Genomic DNA, 19215 nt, shown 5'->3' with positions numbered 1-19215 from the left:
ATAACTGAAATATTGTCCCCTTTCTTTTATTTAAATTTTATGTTTTTCCTTTTATGTATTCTTTTCCTCCTTGCTTTTATTCTTATCTTTTGGTATTTGGACTATCCTAATTATAGTATACCCAGAATGGGATTTACCACTGGGTAGTTCATTTATTCATACTTTGTCCATGACTGAACCCTGCTATACACACATATATTTGAAGAGTTGAAGACAAAGATTTTAAACTCTTTGTGTGATAGTGATAGTATTTCCTTATGAAGGAAAGCTGTGAGTCAATTTTGCATTTTCCTTTTGCATTTTACAGGGATAATAAGGCTGCTGAAATTATTAGAAATATTACATAGGACATGAGACTTACTGATTATGATACTTAGTGAGTCATTTTTCAGTACTGTTTCACATGTTTGGATCTGGAATCTCTCAGGGAAATATATTTACACATATATATTTAGATAAATGAAACTTTTAATGTCAACTATTATTGATGGTGTAAAATAAGGGGGAAAAGGCCTTTTTCATGAATAGCTCTGTGAATGATTATTAATTAATTTTGGAAAAATATAAGAGTATAAAGATATTTTTTGTCAAATGACCATTAAACTATCTTCTACCATTTCTCTCAACCACATTCTACTTTATCAACTGTACTTTATAATATAAAATTACTGGTATTATCAAAATTAATATAATTAATAATTTATAATATAGAATTTATAATTTATAATATAGAGGTAACATGTTTGAATCTAGAGAGTAATGAGACTGTTGGATGTCCAGAATATGTAGGCATCTATTTTCTGCTACTTGGAAGAAGATAGGGCAAAAGGAAGTCCTTTTCTAGAAAGGTTTACAAACTGGGGATTACTATTAACTTTACAAAGAAAGACTGTATTGGAACTTGAAGTCTTTTATATTTTTATCCCTTCCTCTACAGCCAATATCCATATGTTCTTTGCATGCACCCATTCTGCACCTGTCTCAAGAAGCCTGCATCCAATTTCCATGGTTGTTCTTTAGATTTTAGCTATCCTGATGTAGATACTCACAACACATGGGCTCTAGCCCAGAAGAGTTTTAGTAGCCTGGCATTCCAATATATCCAGTCTCAGTTGCCATAGTGGGTGTTGTTGAGTTGCTCATCAGAGAGTCCCACATGGCTTTCTTTGGGTCTCTAGGGGGATACAATACTCAAATGTAGTAGCCAGTTCTAAGTATGCCAGGGTCCTGGTTTTACATGTGATGCTCATCTTCAGGAAATCACCTGAGCTGCCCAGAACACAGTGTCCTCATCTACTAAGATAGCAATGAGCCTAAATTCAGGGCAAGCATCCTTGACATCTCTTTTAGAAGGAGGTAAAAAGAGGGCTGATGAGAGAGTGACAGGGAAATGCCATTGGAAAATGAGAGGCATATATTAGAATATATTTTCCCAGACATTTTTAGTTTACATAGATTAGGATCAAAACTTTTTAGGATGAGATTCTCATAGCTCTTTCCTGTGCTGCTCTTTTATACTGGTCATATGTTCTCTTGGGGTGTTATCTGTTCTACATGTGGAGAAAATGGGAATGATGCCTTGTCCTGGTAGCCAGTGCCTGTGGCTGCTAGATACGTGCTAATTAGTAATTAAATACCATAATTTATGACTTATGCAGGAACTATTAAACTGATTTTAAGTTTTTCTTATTGGCATGCATATGTGTGAGAGGGCAGAATGGGAGGATGGGATGTCATCACCCCAAAGATCTTCTATGATGTCTGGTGGTTCAGTTCTCAATGTATGCCTTTGGTCTCCTTTTTCCATGTTGCACTGTGACCCCAGCAACTGTCCTTGGCCCTTTCCCCATGCTGCTCCCATCAAATTACTATCACTGCTTTTAATCTTCTGGGGGACGCCTGCACTTGTTAAAAAAATTATATGTTAAAGCTGTTTGAAACCAACTTGAGGGCCTGAAGAGTTTAAAACATATGATATCTGGAAGATCTTGAGGGGAAGATTTTCTGGATGTGGTGGCCTTTTGTTAATGTTGGTGATGATTCAGAATTGGGCTATTGAATAGCTGGCTCAGTTTTGTCTGAAGATGGTGATGAGATGTTTTGAATACCTCTGGCATGCAGGGAGGGGCTGCAAAAGGCTTACATAGGAAGTCTTATACTTTGGAAGAGGAATTTGCTCTGTTGGCTCTGTTGGTATCCATTGCACTGTATTCTAGACCAGATTTATCCCTGGGGAGCCACCATCCCACTACCTTTACTCTATGGTGCTTTCACAGGACCACGTGCCGTCTCAGCACTAGGAAGGGGGATGAGATCAGGTTCAGTCGGACAGCAGGTGCTTTCTCCTGAGCACAGAGGATGGGTCTATAACCCAAACAGGCCACGGATTCTCTGATTTTACTTGAAGCTTTCAGGAAACAGAAGTTCTTTCTGCTGTCTTAAAAATATGCTAAGCTACAGATCTGGAGTGCCTGGGAAGTCACCACCTGAGGACACTGAAGCTGGCAGAAAGGAGTACAAAGCTAAAAGCCAGAAGTCCTGTTAAGTTTGAGAACCTGGATCCAAGCATACATGAAATTCTGTATCCTTGGAACTGTTAGAGCCCCTGCTCAACATTTATTTTCCAAAATCACTCTAAATTGGAATTTATAGTTTACAAACAAAAAGGTAATCTTTTCTTTCTAACTGTTCAACAAGGGAGATGCTACCACCTATCCTGGAAATGTGTGGTCAGTTGCTCCAATAGAATCATATCTGTCAAGACTTCTTAGTTATGTATGGCTTTAATTTCATTTTCTGGCAGTATTTCTGTAGGACGAGTAGCAAATAGCATCCCTCCCCCTGCAAAAAAAAAAAAAATGCTAATAAAACAAAATCCAGAGACAAAAATCTGGTTAACCTTTCCTTTATAAAGACATCTTCATATACTTACATACTGATTTTCAGTTGTCCCTTGAGCCTTCATATTAAATATTTTCTTTATTATTTCACTTCAAAATTATTTACTTCTTAATATGTATGACAAGTATAAATACTACTGAGCCATGATTTCATATGAGAACTTGTTATTCAGCCATCTCAAAGAGCCTGTTTTGAAGATTTTATTGTGAGCCAGTCCTGGCATCAGGTCCCAAAACATGTTGATGGATGGTGAGGGACCTGGCAAATGAGTCGCCTGGCGGCTGTTCACTGGCCCTCAGGAAAGACCCTGCTGCTGCTCTTACTGAGACCGCTTTAATAGACAGGCACCGGTAACTATGTTACTAAGTGGCTGGAGAAGATTCCCGTAAAATTGGCTAACGTAAACACAGGTCTGTCATTGTGGAGTCACTTTTGCCCCACTTCAGAGAAAGTGGAGTTGCTTCTTTCTCACCTCCATCCCTGATGGTTCCACGGCTCTGCCCCTGCCCCTCGCCCCCATGGAACAGGCTAGAGCAAGCACCCACATTGCCTACCCTCATACCCTTTCCCCACAACTATGTCTGAACCTGTGCATGACGTTGTTCCAATTAAGACATAAGAAAAATATATAATTTCTCATTCATTTGGCCTGTGGACGTGTGCTGGGAGTTGGGAAAACAAGTGTGTGGCTTTTCTACCCATCCTGGGCACTGCAGTCCAACAAATCAATTCTGCCTTCAGAGAGGCATCCATTGCCTTGTGATTATGTTTGTGTAAAGTCTCGGAGTCTTTGATCAAAGAATGGCATTTCAGGCCAGGCCCTAATCCTCACTGCCTTAAGGTGTTTAAATGAGTTAAAAAAAAAGTTGATAACAGCTGGGACTTAAATTTGCCTTTGCCCAGCTTTTGTTTTGAAAGGGCTTCTATTATCTGTGGCTCCCCTTTTCGAAGCAAAGATGGATCGTTGGGTAAACCAAAAAGGGAAAGAGGATATGGGAGGAAATGGGCGGAGACTCTGAATTAATCTTCTGAGGAAGAATGTTTGATCAGCAGGGAGGAGAGGATGGAAACCTCTGATGCTGACAGCAGGCACCTTTCTGACCAGGGTGTGATTGGCACCTTTGAAGCTTCAGTCGGGAGCCAGTGTCCAGTGGGTCCGGGCTTCCTCTGTCTGTGGGTGGTGGTGTTAATAATGTGGCAACTGGAAGGATTAATTGCAGACAAGCAGCAGGATTACGAGGAGGGCTCCTCAGCTCTAAAAGGAACAGTTCGAGGAAAGCCTCTGATCTGTCAGCCTTAGAGGAAATTAGTGGGAGCAGACTTGAGGAGACTTAAAAAAAAGGCATTTAGGATATTAAAGCGAAATGTGAAGAGGATATTGAAATAGGGCAGTAGGAGAAGGAGCACTGATCTCGAAAGGTAGCGTCCCCCTCTTCCTACTAGGAATTTCCGTGATTTGTCCAAATCTCACAGACACCTTCTTTTTATGGTTCAGCAGTGTGAGTTTACTTGCATTGCAACAGGTTAGGGAAGGGTTACACTGTGTTCTCGGTTGCACCCAAGTTCCTGTGCGAAACTTGTTTGCTCTCTACCACCTGGCAAATCCAGAATCTCCTGAAGCTAAGGCTCCCAGTATAATTTTAAAACAAGTCAAAGCATTACTGACACCCTATCTGCATTAGCTATCTATTGTATATTTTACTTCTTACCCTTCTGGTTCAAGTCGGGATGTTGCCCATAAATCCTGTGTTACCATTAAAGAGGCCATTCATCACGCTTCCTAATGTGATTAATCAAGATACACCACAGTACCCTTAAAATGAGATCATTTTGATAAATCATGTATGACATGAAAAGACTTTATTCCTTTTAAGTGCAATTTAGACTGTAATTTTTTTCCTCATTTATGATTCATGGGAGAAACATGGATAAAATTCCCTTGCACAGTTACACCTTATCTACAGCAATAACTCAAAACTGCTTTTAGATGAAAATTCAGAGTCTTATTCACCAAAGCTGAATGCCAGCTCATTATTTTCTGGCATTCAGTAGTCCAAAAATAATGTCTGCACATTAAGCGGCATTCTCAAAAAGTTGGAATTGGCCCAGCACCAGGCACATCAATTACACTCTATCATCCTTAATAAGGAAGAAATATCAGATGTCCTTTTGGAGTTTTTTGGAATCAGTAATGCTCAGCCTTCACCTTCCCAATTTAGAATGATTTGGAAACAAAAATGGTAGGAACAAAAAGTATGGGGATTTCAGTGGCTGTGCATGACTCTTTTCTCCTGTTGTGTGCAGCTCGGGGGAGGCACCTTTTCCCCTCCCGTGTGGCTCATGGTTTCTTTTTCATGCCCTTTAGCTGGTTTCGCAGATGAAACTACTATTTTGTGAGGCTGAGTTGTGTTTGTGAGTTGCCGGACCTGTGATGCAGGCTTTCCTCTCACAGCTGTCACAAGAATTTGGGATGTGATATTCATAACCTGCAATAGAAAAATAATTTGAAAGTGTGCCTTCTGGTGAGATCCATCAAGTTTAAGGTCACATTTTTGGTTAAAAGGCAGACACTGATGCTATTCATTAAACTGAAAAATGGCTTGTTTTCCACCAATACTGAAATAAACTTTGGATGAATGCAGTCATGCTGGCATGCACTTACATAGAAGGCAAAAGGAAACAGATATATTTAATTTGGACATGTAGCATCAACAGGGTTTTAGGTTTTTCTTGAGACAGGGAATCAGGAAGATTGGCTGAAACAAATGGAGACATCCAGAAGTTCATTTGTTTCTTTCAGAGAGTAAGAGCATTTAAAGAAGGATTCAGTGTCTAAGATTTAGGCACATGTGTTTTTCCAACCACTGTCACCTGTAAAGAAGGACTTGATCAACATGTAATTTATTTCATGGCTATTCTTAGGGATTCATTTTGGGGAGTAGATCAAAACCCTGTATTTGTGTTAGGTAACCCAAAAGTGCAAATTTCTATCCATAGCCACCCAATGCAGCAAAATCCAAGTTTATATGCAATATCATATTCATGCTTATATTCTCTATGCCTTAATCAGATAGAGACTGACATCAAAGGTTCTTTGCATATTATTCACATTTAAATGAAATTTCCCATGCCTTTTTTTGCTAATATAAAGAGTAAATTCAGAAGGTAAGGCCATTAAGTCTGTGCTGTAGTTTGTAGGTTTCCATTTCACATTTATGGCTTTTAGTTTTGCTAAAAAAGATCTGTAAATTTTAAAAATATGCATGTGTCTTATTTTAAAAGTTTCCTAGTTCTAGCAATACTCAGCAAATCTCCAAAGAATGCAAGTTTAGAACATAAATGTTTTAAGGTCCTATAAAATTGTCAGTGAGTATTTTTCCCTTTAATAGTATGTTCATTTCATTCCAATTTAGTACCACGATTATATTTTCCAAAGCACCTTTTCATACAATGCACAATTATTTCATATGGGGTTCGGTAGGTCACCTCATTAAGCCTGCAAAGATCAGGCCTCTTGTGATCCCCACAAATATCTTCGCATTTATTCCTAATTAAAATGGCCCTCCTAAACTCAAGTTTATCAATACAAATAATAAGCTAAGCAAAATAACCACAGTTGGAAAGTTAGTGGGGCAAGGTGACCTGGCCCCCAAATCTCAACTAAAGCCAACTGTGGTGTCTGCAGTAGTGCTCTGCCACCTGTTGGCTTTGCTTGCGCATAACAGGGTATTGCTGTCCCTCCCAGCAGTGCAGCAGCCCTCTCTGACCCCTGTCCTAGTTCATCACCCTGAGAGAAAAGAAGGGGGCATTTGAGAATTTCAGGCTTCCTGATTTCCACCATCATTCATTTCTTTGGCCACATGTTTCTTCTGCTAATGCTAAAAATTTATGGCTAAGCACATTAAGGGCAGCACAAGTCCTTTTCTTCTTCTGGATTATTTCATAGTTAACTGTCATAAGGAAATCCAAGAAGATGTGTCCTCAGTGGATTGTGTGTGGCAGTGTCTGCTTCTATCTCAGGAATCTGAGGCATGATGGATAAACTGTCAGTTTTGAAGGATGATGTTTTCTCCATATTTCCATTATGAACCAGGCTGTCATCTCCTAATAAATTTCTGGCATTGGTACCAATTTATTTTGTACAAGCAGAGGGTCTGATGTATTTGGGAAAGGCTCTGACAGCAGATCTGGCCCAGCTTGACAGAGCTGGCTCCACCTCATTTTGGAAAACTACTTTGGTTCCAAGGACAGAACTTGACCTGTAGCCCTTGAGAATAAAAAACTCTGTGAGAGGAAGAGAGACACATGAGGCAAGTTCCTTCTTTGAAGCCAAAATAAATCAAGCCTACAGGACTACCATGACATAATATTATTTCTAAGTCAGCCTTACAAACTCAGATGAGAAATGCCTTATGAAGCTATGTACTAAAGACAGAGCATCACAATAGTGCCATGAAGCTACAGATGCATTCCTAGTAGTAAAGATCTCTCTACTTTTTCCCTCAGAAGGGATCTTGGTAGTGCTTTTCTGCTTGACAAGCGAGAAGTAGAGTCCACATAATAAACTTTTAATTACAAATGATGTGCATGTCCCTGCCATAGCTACTATGATGGGTAGGAGAAGGCACCAAACATTGAAACATAGCCCTACGAGTCAAGAAACTGAAATCTAGCTGAAAAGGTAAGATGTTACATAAAATTAGAGTGAAGTAGAAGTGAATCATAGTTAATATATCATGACCAATGCTAAGACCTTTGTCTCTTACCTTATTTTACCTTCACCTATTTTGAGGCAGTAGAGCATCATACTGGTTAAGACAGTGGCCACTGGAGGCAAACTGTGCCTGGATTTATGTTGCACCTCTGCCCTGTACTTGTAACCCAAGAGCTTACATGCCACTTTGATCAAGTTATTTAATTTCTCTGGGCCTTAGTTTTCCTCATCTGTAAAATAGGAATAGAGATTATAACTGCCTCATGAAACTGTTGTGAAGATTCAATAAATTAGTATGTAGAAAGTTTTAATATTGTCCAAGACACAAAGTAAACAGAAATATATTTTAGCTATTTTTAACTCTTATCATCATCATCATCATCATCATGACTATTACTATTATTATTTAATGGTGGAGGAAAGTACAGCTTAAAGAGTTCAAGTAAATTGCCCAAGGCCATACAGCCAGATGGAGCCTGGCTCTAACTCTTGGTCAGTAAGGTTTCATAGCATAGGAAAGAAAAGCAAAGGATATCTAAGTTGTAAATAAGTCAAGGATATAATCCTTAAAACTTAATTAGCTTTTTTTCTTATTATTCTTTCCATTCCTGGACCATAAAATAGCCTTTTTTCTCCATAGCCCCAAACATGCTTAATAAAAGTTATATATAATGACATGTTGCTAAATGTTCAATGACCAGCTCTCTGGAAAAAAAAGCTATGTGCACATAAGCTTATTAAATTTTTATTTATAGAGAATGAGTAACACAATTTACAAATGAAATTTACATATATAATGCATTTTGCTATACATTCCACTCAGCCAAACTCATGTATCCATAGCCAATCTAAGGTTGCGATTGATGAACTAGAGTTCTGACATGAATATCAACTATTTCTCTTCCTTGCTGAGTATGTCAGAACCTCACTCTTTTGTCAATGACATAAGCAACTTCATTACTGAATCAGATAATTTTTAAAAATTTTAATATTGGAAAACTCTCTCATTTTTTGTGCTATTCATACTATAGTACCTGAAGACACAACATACATGTATCTTTAACTTTCATCTGCATCATTAACTTTTCTCCATCACTTTCTTAAGTTTAGGAAATCAATAAAATAATAAACCAGTTCCCAAAGTGTAGCATTTGCCAATTTCTGCTGTAAAGATTCCCACCATGGCCGATGTCAGGCTACCAAAGTGACCTTGCTGAGGAGTCGGAGGAGATGGGAAATGGCACAGCAGTGTATAGCATTTTCACTCTGTGGATACAATAGACAAATAATTTCAAGAGCATGAAAGTAAAATTTTGTCACAAAATTAGGAAGTGAAGAGTTTTATTACCTTCAATTTTAATATAATTTATCTAATTATAAGTACATGTAATTTAGTTTTAAGTAGTAGCTGTGCTTAATAACTAACTCAGTTGGTGCGGGTACACTCCAGACAACACTGGTTATGTCAGCTTCAAAGGTCCAAAGACATACATCACATTGTTAATAAAACTCTTACAAAACTCTTTCAGTCTTTGCTTATTAACTTTAACCTATTGCAAGTTTTATATTGTTAAAATTAAGGCATATATACCATTTTAATATTTACTGCATTCACTTAAATATTATGTGATAAAAATATTTACATATTTTTCTTATAATTTCATTTAGTTGCAATAAGAAATTATGATTATTTCTATAATGCATAATATTTAGATTGTTCTCATGTTTTCTTGTTAAGTAAGTATCTGATAAAAATATTTTTGAAAGCTACTGCTCCAGATGATTTTTAAGGTCCTTTAAAACTTACATTTTGTGATTTGATTATTTATGTAAAGGTCCACAAAATAGCCCGTCCTTCATTTTTCCATTGCAGGTTCTTTTCTTCCCTACCTGCCTTCCTGCCTCCCTTCCATAAATATTTTTGAACTACAACTCAGGTTTTGATGACATTTCAGGTACTGGTAGAATAGGGCCTTGTTTAGATCAGATAGAAACAATGGGAAGCTCCAGGCTATTACCTGCAAAGGGATCCCTCATTCCAGAGAAACCTTCAGCACAACCCTTCCCTGCACCCTACCTCTTCTCTGACTGATTTCTGGACTTCTGGTTCGAATTTCCCTTCAATTCCCTAACTCCGCTGAATGCTCAGCAACTGCCCAAACTTTGCCCTTTGTCCCTTTGGGTTCTGTCTTGGTTCCTTGGTTACTGACTCACCCTCAGCCCACCTTACCTTTTTAAATTTTTTCTCCCAATTTTTTGGCTTCTTGATCTGAAGAAGACATAGCCATCCCTGCCCCCAGCCTGCCTCTCATTCCCAATATGGTACATCTGTGGTGGAGGCTTTCTGCCTTGCTTCATGAAGAAAGGCATGGTGCTGTGACCTGTGAGTAGGTCAGAGGACTCCACATTCAGACTGGTTCTTTGTCCTCTAACTTAATTCTTCAGAGTCAGTGAGCCTTTGCCTCTAATTCTGACAACTTGGTTCACATGTTTTTCTTGAATTATGATCATGTTGTATTCTTTTGTCTTTGACACTAAAATGTTTTATTCATTCAAGCATTATGCGTTGACTTCTTTCCGTATTTCTAGAAACATGTTGGATATGAGGGTAAATAGTATAGTTAGTCTTGTATATATAGTTATATATATATATATATATATATATATATACAAGTATATATAATTAATCTTAAAAGCTCTCTGTTGCTTAAATAAGAAACAAGCAAGGACATAATTGCTGTTTCATGTGTTCAGGTGCTGTATTGGAGGTCAGGGACAAAGGCCTGTGACAATGCAGAGCATGGGGGTCATATTGTGATTTGGTGTCTCTTACAACCAGTATTAATCATGGTTATAATTTTTCTGATGAGTTGAGAATATGACTTATTTTACTTTACTTGGTATTCCCAGCACAGGGCTTGGCATATAGTAGGTGGTTATGAAATAGTTGATAACAAAATGAGTGATGCTTTTCCTTATGAGAGAAAATAAATGTTTTTAGAAGAGTCAGCTTTATACCACAGTTTCAGGGAATGAGTTGTGATGAAAAGTGAAGATTGCTTTTACTTGAAAGAGGCTGACAAATTTCCCAGGCCCGGGATCACTTTATGTGGCGTATGATTTAAGGGTGAGTGAGCGTGCCAAAGCGCTCCACTTGAGCTGAGTGATGGGGAATGAGTTGTGGAGCTGTGGTCTTAGATGGTATTTTGTGAAAAATAGTAGGAGATTTATGACTATTAAACAACTTTGTAGCCACCCCTTCTTGTTTTGAAGCTTGCCAAATCTCTTCTCCTGTGGTCTGTATCATGCTCATTTAGGGCATCCGTGATGTTCAGAAATATCCACTGGAATGTGGGTTTCCATGGATCCCACCCAATGGGAAGGGGCTTGAATTTTACACATCCATCTGAAGACATTTGTTTTCTGTAACCACTGAGTGAAAGTCTCACTTTGCAGGTCTCCTCTAGAGTGTACTGCACTTTCATTGAATTTTTCCAGTGAGGTTGCCAAAGTTCTACCTTCCTTCCTGCATTATGGAAATTGCAGAGTGCAGTATATTAGTGACTATTAGCATTATTGATGTGAGTTTAAAAAATCATTAGCAACTCTGAAATTGTGAGTGGAAGAAACGTACAGAAACTTTCTTTACAGAAGACTTTTGACAAATCTTAAACAGAAGGACTTGCCAGACTGGAATGAGAATTTCAAGCCTTGACGTGAAGGTGACACAAAATACACTATTATTTATTAGCCCTTTCCATTCAATTGTCACACCCAATAGCTTTAGAAGAAATAGATATTCCATCACAAAAAAAAAAAAAACACATAAAGCAACAACCAGACATGACCCTAATCCATGTTGTGCAAGTATTAGAAAATTGTTTGGGGAAATCTCCTCTAATTATGGGTTCATATCAATATAGGACTGTATGGATCAGAGAGGAGTCCTTGTTTTTACTTTTTTTTAATTTTTGTGTTTAATTTTGAGAAATTCTAAAAATATAGAAAACTTTTAAAGTGTTTGTAACAAGTAAAAAAACCTTATATAGAAAATAGAAGTCCATCCCCCCCCACCTCCCCCCTTTCATTAGCTCTAATCCTGTTACTCTGTCCACTGGCAGACTCAACCATTTTCATACATTTAATGTATAACTTTTATAATTTTTAGAAGTTTACTATACACATGAGATCACAGAAGTACATACTTACATAAATAATATTATACTATATCACTTTGCAACTTGCATTTTCACTTTGTATTAAATTTTCAGACCTTCTCAAATTGAAATAAATAAATTTTATTGCTCTTAAATACTAAATATTATTCCATCATATGTATATACAACATTTTATTTATTTTTATCATTGATAGATATTTGCATTATTTCCAATTTGCTCTGTTATAAGTAATGCTGCAGTAAACATTGTTTTATGTTCTGCCTTTCAGACCTGAGTGAAATTTTCTATAATGTATATATTTTAGATGGAATTGGTATACCAATTTTCAATTTTATACATATAACTAAATTACTCTCCAAAGTATTTGAACAAATGTCTGTTTTCACAGGCAAGGAATGAAAGGATAGGAGTTTTGTTTCCTCTCATTCTCTATAGCACTTGTGAGATTTAAAAGTTTGCCACTGAGATAGGTGAAAAAAATTGTCATTTTAATTTTCATTGCCTTTTAGTCCTAGTAAATTTGACCATCTTCTATTTTATCTATCTACCATTCAGGTTTTCTTTTCTTTGACTTGCCTGCCATTTCATTTGTCCATATTTCTGTTTTAACTTACTAAGGAGTATATGTACTTTGCATACTAATATTTTATTGTAGGCATTATAAATATCTTCTACCAGGAGTGATTTTAAAAGTAAAATGTGAAAGTATAATTCTTGCCATAGGTACTTTGGAAGTTTGGCAAGTACTCAAAGACTTGAGAGTATTTGTAGTTCTGAAAATTCAGATTTACCCCAATTATTCTGTTCTCATTTTAGGCATATCTTCTTAATCCAGGTTTTAAAAAAATACTATTTAAAAAGCTCCACCTGTGTTTCTGTTATCTCATCACTGTTACAGTCTGCGTATATTGCTTCCATTAGAAGGGAAGTTCTTTATTTTCAGGAAGGTAGCAGAAAAATTTAAGACATTGCCTTGCCCATTTCTTTTATGTAATAAGTATGACCTTCTGAATTATGCTTCTAAGCATAATCTGAGACCAAGTGTACATATCACTATTGAAAAGACTGCATAGACTTCATTTTGTTAAAAACCAAGTCAAAGGCATGGTAGTTAGCATCTTGATTTGTGGTGGTTTTCCTAAACATCCAGCCATGGAAGTCCCACCAAAAGTCATAGTTGGCAAAATTGTTCTTTTTTGGATTCCTTTCCATGCCTTAAGTTTATAAATGAACACTGAGCAGAAAAGTAATTAAATGCTAGGCATAGAATGATGACTACAAGACAGAACTCAAGCCGCACAATTTTTGCTTTGACTAAAATTGGAAATAAAACTAAATAGCTATTTTACTCTTGGTTATAAAACTCTTAATGTTTTGCCCAGTCAGAGGTATTTGCTGAAAGGTAGTTTCTTCCAGTAATTTTAGAAAAAGCTGTCATTAAATTGTCAACAGACTAAATTGAGATTAAAAGTACTAAGAAATATCACAATACAGCAATGCAAGATTCATATTGGGATTTTAGACTTTTTTAGTGATGAGGTGGAGCAGAAACATTGGCAGAGAAAGAAGCTATGGCCTCCTATGAAGGAAGTGTGGTAGGTTTGTGGAAAGACTGCCTCTGTTACCCTACCCCATATGTCCTGCCTCAAGCATTTGAATAGATGCCATTTTTAGAACATTGTCATTGTGTCTCATTTGTCACACAGGGATTACAGGAGACCTTGCATGCCAAATGGAGAAACACATGGTAACTCTAGTGTTTGAATTTTAATCTAATTTCTGACTTTTTTATATCATTGCAGCATCCTAAGTGTCTAATGATGTAGTACCTAGCAAGTCTTATCTACTTTTGAAAATAAAACATTTTTCTTGGTGACTGAACTTTTATCTTTCTGGACCCAATACCCTTGAATCAAGTTTAAACACCATATATTTCCCTTGGAGCTGGAGTAAAGTAATGCTACCTGAAGTCTGTCTCTACCTTAGGGACAGAGCTTCTGATTTTGCACCATTTGGAACTCTTTATATAAGTCTCCATTGAAAGCTGCTTAATCAAACATCTCAAATGTCAGAAACAGGGTTTAAAGAGTTTTTCTAGCAAGGAGGTCTAATCTCCTACTTAGTTTTGATTCCTATAATGTAGATAATCTCTTTGGAGAAAAGGCCTGCTTCTAGCAGGGCAAATATATCCCATAAAATGTATTTCCTACTCCAGAAAGAAATACACAGCATTAATGAAATTTACTTTTTCATGAAGCTTGGAAAGGTTGTAAGCTTAGGATTTTGATCCTAGCAGATGTTCTCTCTCTTTTTTTTTGGATATAAAAAAAAGTAACATTTGATTCAGAAGTCTCAATAAGGGTTGCAGTAGTGATGCTTTTTGCTATAAGAAGCCATGCTCTGAATGTGACACTGGTCATTAGTTTTGAGTGACAACTGACTTCACAGCCATGGTCCTTCTTTCCTGCTTCAGTCCCCATGGACGTATTACAGTAAAGCAAAGAGAAAGTTAGCAGCCTGAGTCATACCATATTTAGAGTTTGATGGTTAAAGAACTGTTTGTGTACGATAAAAAAGCGTCTTCATAGACATTTTTTACATCATTTTTTTATAGGCCTTGGGATAACAAAGTTTTGTTGACAACTCTTGTATTTCAGTTTCACTTGCGTTTCTCAGTGCTCTTGTTAAACTTACCCAGAACCCCCATTGCACAATCTTCAATGGCTTCAATACTTTCGCATAGTCACTTCATACTGTGGAGTCTTACGTCTTCATTTTCTCTTTGTCTCCATGTCACTTGGTCCACATAAAGCAGCCCAGTTTTTCCCACCTACCCCAGGGGCAAAACTCAGCTTCTTTACTGGTTTCCATGGAAATCCACTCATAGTGAGCATTTAACCTGTGGGAATTACTGGAAGATGTCATGTGACAGAAATCTAAGTCTACACCATTTCCTGCCTTCAGTCTTTCTCTTTCCTCCTCTTCCTTTCAGTTCAGCACAGTAAACAAACAGCCCCCTTCTCTCAGAGCCCTTCCACCTGTACCGAGGCTCCTCAAAGCTTTGTAGTCTACCCTACACTCTTCAGTATATTATCTCAACACAGGCAACTCTTGCTCCATAAGTAGAGTCCCAGTCAATAATATTTTCCGAACACAGGCAACTCTTGCTCCCTAAGTAGAATCCTAGTCAATAATATTTTCCACAAACCCAAATCCCAAGGAGACATGTTTGGTAAATGAAGGTATTTCATGTTTGGTGTTGCTTCACATTGACATTTGCTTTTATCACACAGGCTTCCAGTGACAGCACTGCTGCTTCTCCAGACTGCCACTACACACCCCTGCCTTCTGCCTCCAGGGAACTCACCAGTCATCGAGGTAGGAAGTCAGCTTTTTATTGCTCTCAGGTGGTTACAGGGAGGGACCCTTGGCTGCACACAGCTCTGGGCTCATGACTGCTGCCACAATACTTTAGAAAGAACACAGTGCTTTTCAAGTCCTTGATGAGAAAACCATTCCTGTCAAACCTAGCAATTTTAACTCATATTAAACAGAATTTAGTGGTAGTCTACTGGGAAGGCAAATAAATCTATGGTGTAATATAATTTTGTGTTTTTTCTATAATAAACAGATTAGAGTACTTAAAAATCACTAAGTAGATAATTACCTCCAGCAAAAAGGATGAAGAGAAATTGGAAAACTCACTAACATTTGTAAAAGCACCATTGTTTGGGAGTCTAATAGTTGACATCTGTAATTTAAAAATGAATGAACTCTATATCACAGCTAAAAGAAATTCCAATTTTCCTGGAAATGTTGAAGAAAATGCATAGTTTTCCCTGAATTCAGTGAACCTCGAAACATCAATTTGGCTTACCCAGTTCTTCCAAAGCCTTGAATTCCTCTAGCTATCTCTAGAGTCTGTATGGAATATAATTTCAAAAATGCCTTATCCCTAAGTCCTTAGGCCAAGGACTATGTGATCACATTTGTTAGAATTGGTTAGGACAGGAAGAAGCCATGCAGTATAACTTGTTTACCCCTTTTGATCCTGGTAATGACTACAGCCACACTTTCTAATTGTGAACCTACCTTGCAAGGGTAAGTAAGAATAGGCGGCATTCTATATTTTAGGCATCATTTCCCCAAGCAGGAAATTCCCTTTGTACACGTGGGAGACACTGAATAAGGGCCGTACAGCTTTTTCATCCCAGCTGCACTGCAGGGTTGGTGGTTAGGAGGAAAGGCTGCAGAGATGGCCAGAAAGTGGAGGAGCTATTCCACTAAACACATGGGCCCTGGGCACACTGCATGTTTCTGCAGGAAATGATCCAGAGAATAATGCAGAGTTCCAAGTTGTCTGTGACAGGCTTTTGTTGCATCGTTGATGTCTGGGCACAGTAGAACTTTCCTACATTTAAATATATGTTGAGTGCAATTGTAATTCTGTTCATTAAGTATCAGTTTTGTGAACATCAATTTTGCTCAAAGTCAGGGCAAAAAAATTGCTTCCAACATGTTATATGTTGAGAGACATGAAAAGGTCTCCTTTAACTAAATGTCCTTATGAAGGTTTTCAGCATATCTCTTTAGAGACATTTGTAAATTCCTCTAGGCAAATGATAATGCCTAGTCTAGAAAGAATAACAAATTAACCCCAGCATTATATCATTGTGCATTTGTTTATTGGTTTCTTGAATGAAGGTAATTTTACAGTACACATCCTGTTGAATATACTGCATAGGAACTACAGTCTCAGAGCCCTCACAACTACTTGTAAAGTTATTATGTCTGTGAAATTGAGACTTCACAACAGGAGAACATGATTAGATAAATACTAATCACCAATAAGATAAAGATCCTCTGTCATTGTAACAGTAAAATAATAAATTTGAACCTTGAAAATATGGAATATGAAAAAATGAGTTTTGAAGGTATTTTAAATAATATTTAAACTATGGAAAAATGCTCGAGGTGGTTGCTGTGAAAATAGGTGCTCTGGAGTGACATCAGAACCAGAACGCAACATCAATGGGAAAAAATGTTCTTCAAAGGGAGCCAACAATGGATGTCTCGATTTTACTAGGAATATTTCTGTATATTTATTGAACTTGGTGCCTGGTCAGTGCTAAGGACTCAGATGGTGTAAAAAGCAAGTCAGCATCATGAAATGCAGGCCAGGATTTTTGGGCCTATGGTCATGATGAAAGCAGTGAAGAGAGAAGCAAAGAAGCTCATTAAATCAGAATTATTATTGGACTGATCTATGTAGGGATAAATTGAGACTGATGGACAGTGGTACCTCGGTACTCATTGTAATTTGTTCCAGAATTCCTGATGAGTGCTGAAACCAATGAGTACCGAATGATGATGCTTTTTCTCTTTTGGGACAACGTTGTTACTCATATAACTTCTAGCAAGTGTGATGAGTCCCAATCAAGTGCTGAGTGCTGAAACATTTTTTCTTGTCAAAATGCAACAAGTACAGGGTTGTATTTTGTACTTGCAACCCCATACTTGATGCAGGTTTGCAAGTACAGGGTTGATGAGTTATGAAGCTGACGAGTACCAAGGTATGCCTATATTTCAGCTTGGTATGAACTTACAATGATCAGTGGGGAAAGCCATACTTTTTTGGCATTCAGAATGAAACTACCTGGTGTCATCTTTTTTTATGTGTATATTTAAGTTAAAGAAATTTCTGATCATGTAAATTGGCAAGCTATTTGAGTGCCATTTGTTAATACCCTCATGGAAACAGCTTACAAACATTTATTCAGAGAGGTATATTCACATTGAGATTATATCAATTCTCTCCCAAGTGATATCCTCCATGATGTCTGAAACTTGGTCCATAAAACCTTAAGGGGAAGTTCTATTTGCAAATAATTTCTTATCCATACAGTTCTCTATCTCTTTTCATTACACATCAACAGCTACACAAACTGGCAGGTAGTAGTTCATGTGAAAATTACTATTTTTTTATACATGCCATTTTCCCTTTACTTGTCCTTTATGTAACTTCCAATGTCGAATATGATGGGTCCAAGATTCACGTGCTAAGGACTCTACATTCAAAAGCAAGAAAAGCTTGGGCCCAGGATAGTAATCAGGAGATAGGGGACTCTATTTTTCTATCTGTAACTTACAGATAATTTGAACATCATAGGGAGGGTAGCACTGTGCAGTTACTTTCTGCTTCCTGGATGAAATTTTTTTCTGATCTCATCTGTTTTGATTTTTCTCCTCTTGAGGTCCTCACAATGTTTGTTTCTATTTCTTTAGTGCAGTTGTTTATATACTGCTTTGTATAATAGAGGTCAGGTAAATGTTTATCTTGAACTTGTAAATGAAAGCTCCCTGAGGGGCAGTACAGATTCAAATTGTTCTTCTCTTTCACTTCTCTGACTCCTATTCATTCTTCAGTTATCAGCTTAAATATCTCTGATCCCACCCTATACATTTATGTTAGGTCAGGTTTACCTTTTTGAGGACTGTCTTCCTAGGTAGGCTTTAAGCTTTAAGCTTCGGGGTGGGGGGTGGAGGAGATTGTGTCTATTTTGTTCACCACTGAATCTGCAGTGTCTAGCACAGGGCTTCCTACTTAATCAGAGTTCAATAACTATTTGTTCAGAAAATTATGAGTGATAGAAACCCAGGGAAAAGCCAGTAACTTAGATACCTCTGCAAGGTCACTTGATTGTATCTAAGAAGAGAGACCATCTTCCTTTGAGAGTGAGCACATACTGAAGGGAAAGGCCATGTGGCCCTCAGACCACAAATCTGCTGCTTTCAAAAACCCAAGTATTATGGAAGGAAGCCATATCTACTGATTATTGCCAAGATGGCATTTAGCCACATTGCATAACTTTTGAGTAGATAATTACTTTAATGTCATAGTTTTTAAATTCTGGTGTTTTGATAGTAGAGAGGGAATAGGATAAATGGAAGCAATGAATGGAGTTGTTTGATTAGAACAGAAGCTCTGAAAGAAGGGACTGAACTTTCAGTATAATGTAGGTTGTGGTATAGATATCTATACCACAGAGTGATTTCTGAGATTCTTAGAAATCTCTCTGAGAATTCTGCTCTAGGTAGGTCTGAGCATGTTTTCAGGGTATGGGGGCACGGGGCTCTGTCAGTGGTCTCAGCTGCTACCTAGTGTCAGTCTATATATTATATCCTCAGTGTGTGTCCACAGTATAAAGAATGTTGAAATGTTTGTTGGAGAAATGTCTCTAAATATATTATATGCACAGGACATAACCCCTGCATGCCACATATTGGTACTGCTACTTTTTATCTGGTAGCTGTTAAAAGTGGAATTTGCATTTATATAGACCATTGTATCTTTTGGAAAAGACATTTCTATTTAGAGCACAGACCATATCATCCTTAAGACAATCCTATAAAGTGAGAAT

The 19215-nt window shown here is 37.4% G+C and overlaps 1 protein-coding gene across 2 annotated transcripts in view; it reads left to right on the top strand.

Annotated features, from left to right (window-relative positions):
- LRMDA (leucine rich melanocyte differentiation associated) overlaps positions 1–19215 on the top strand; it is a 1079387-nt gene that overhangs the window by 855408 nt on the left and 204764 nt on the right. For both annotated transcript variants that reach the window (XM_036027546.1, XM_036027547.1), the window contains one exon: positions 15088–15172. In XM_036027546.1, coding sequence (XP_035883439.1) covers positions 15088–15172 — 85 coding nt within the window. The remainder of the gene's footprint in view (positions 1–15087; positions 15173–19215) is intronic.

This window comes from Phyllostomus discolor, chromosome 5 (assembly GCF_004126475.2).
Source record: "Phyllostomus discolor isolate MPI-MPIP mPhyDis1 chromosome 5, mPhyDis1.pri.v3, whole genome shotgun sequence".
Taxonomy (NCBI): domain Eukaryota; kingdom Metazoa; phylum Chordata; class Mammalia; order Chiroptera; family Phyllostomidae; genus Phyllostomus; species Phyllostomus discolor.
Note: the sequence above shows the minus strand (reverse complement) of the source record. Positions and strands in the feature narration are given on the sequence as shown.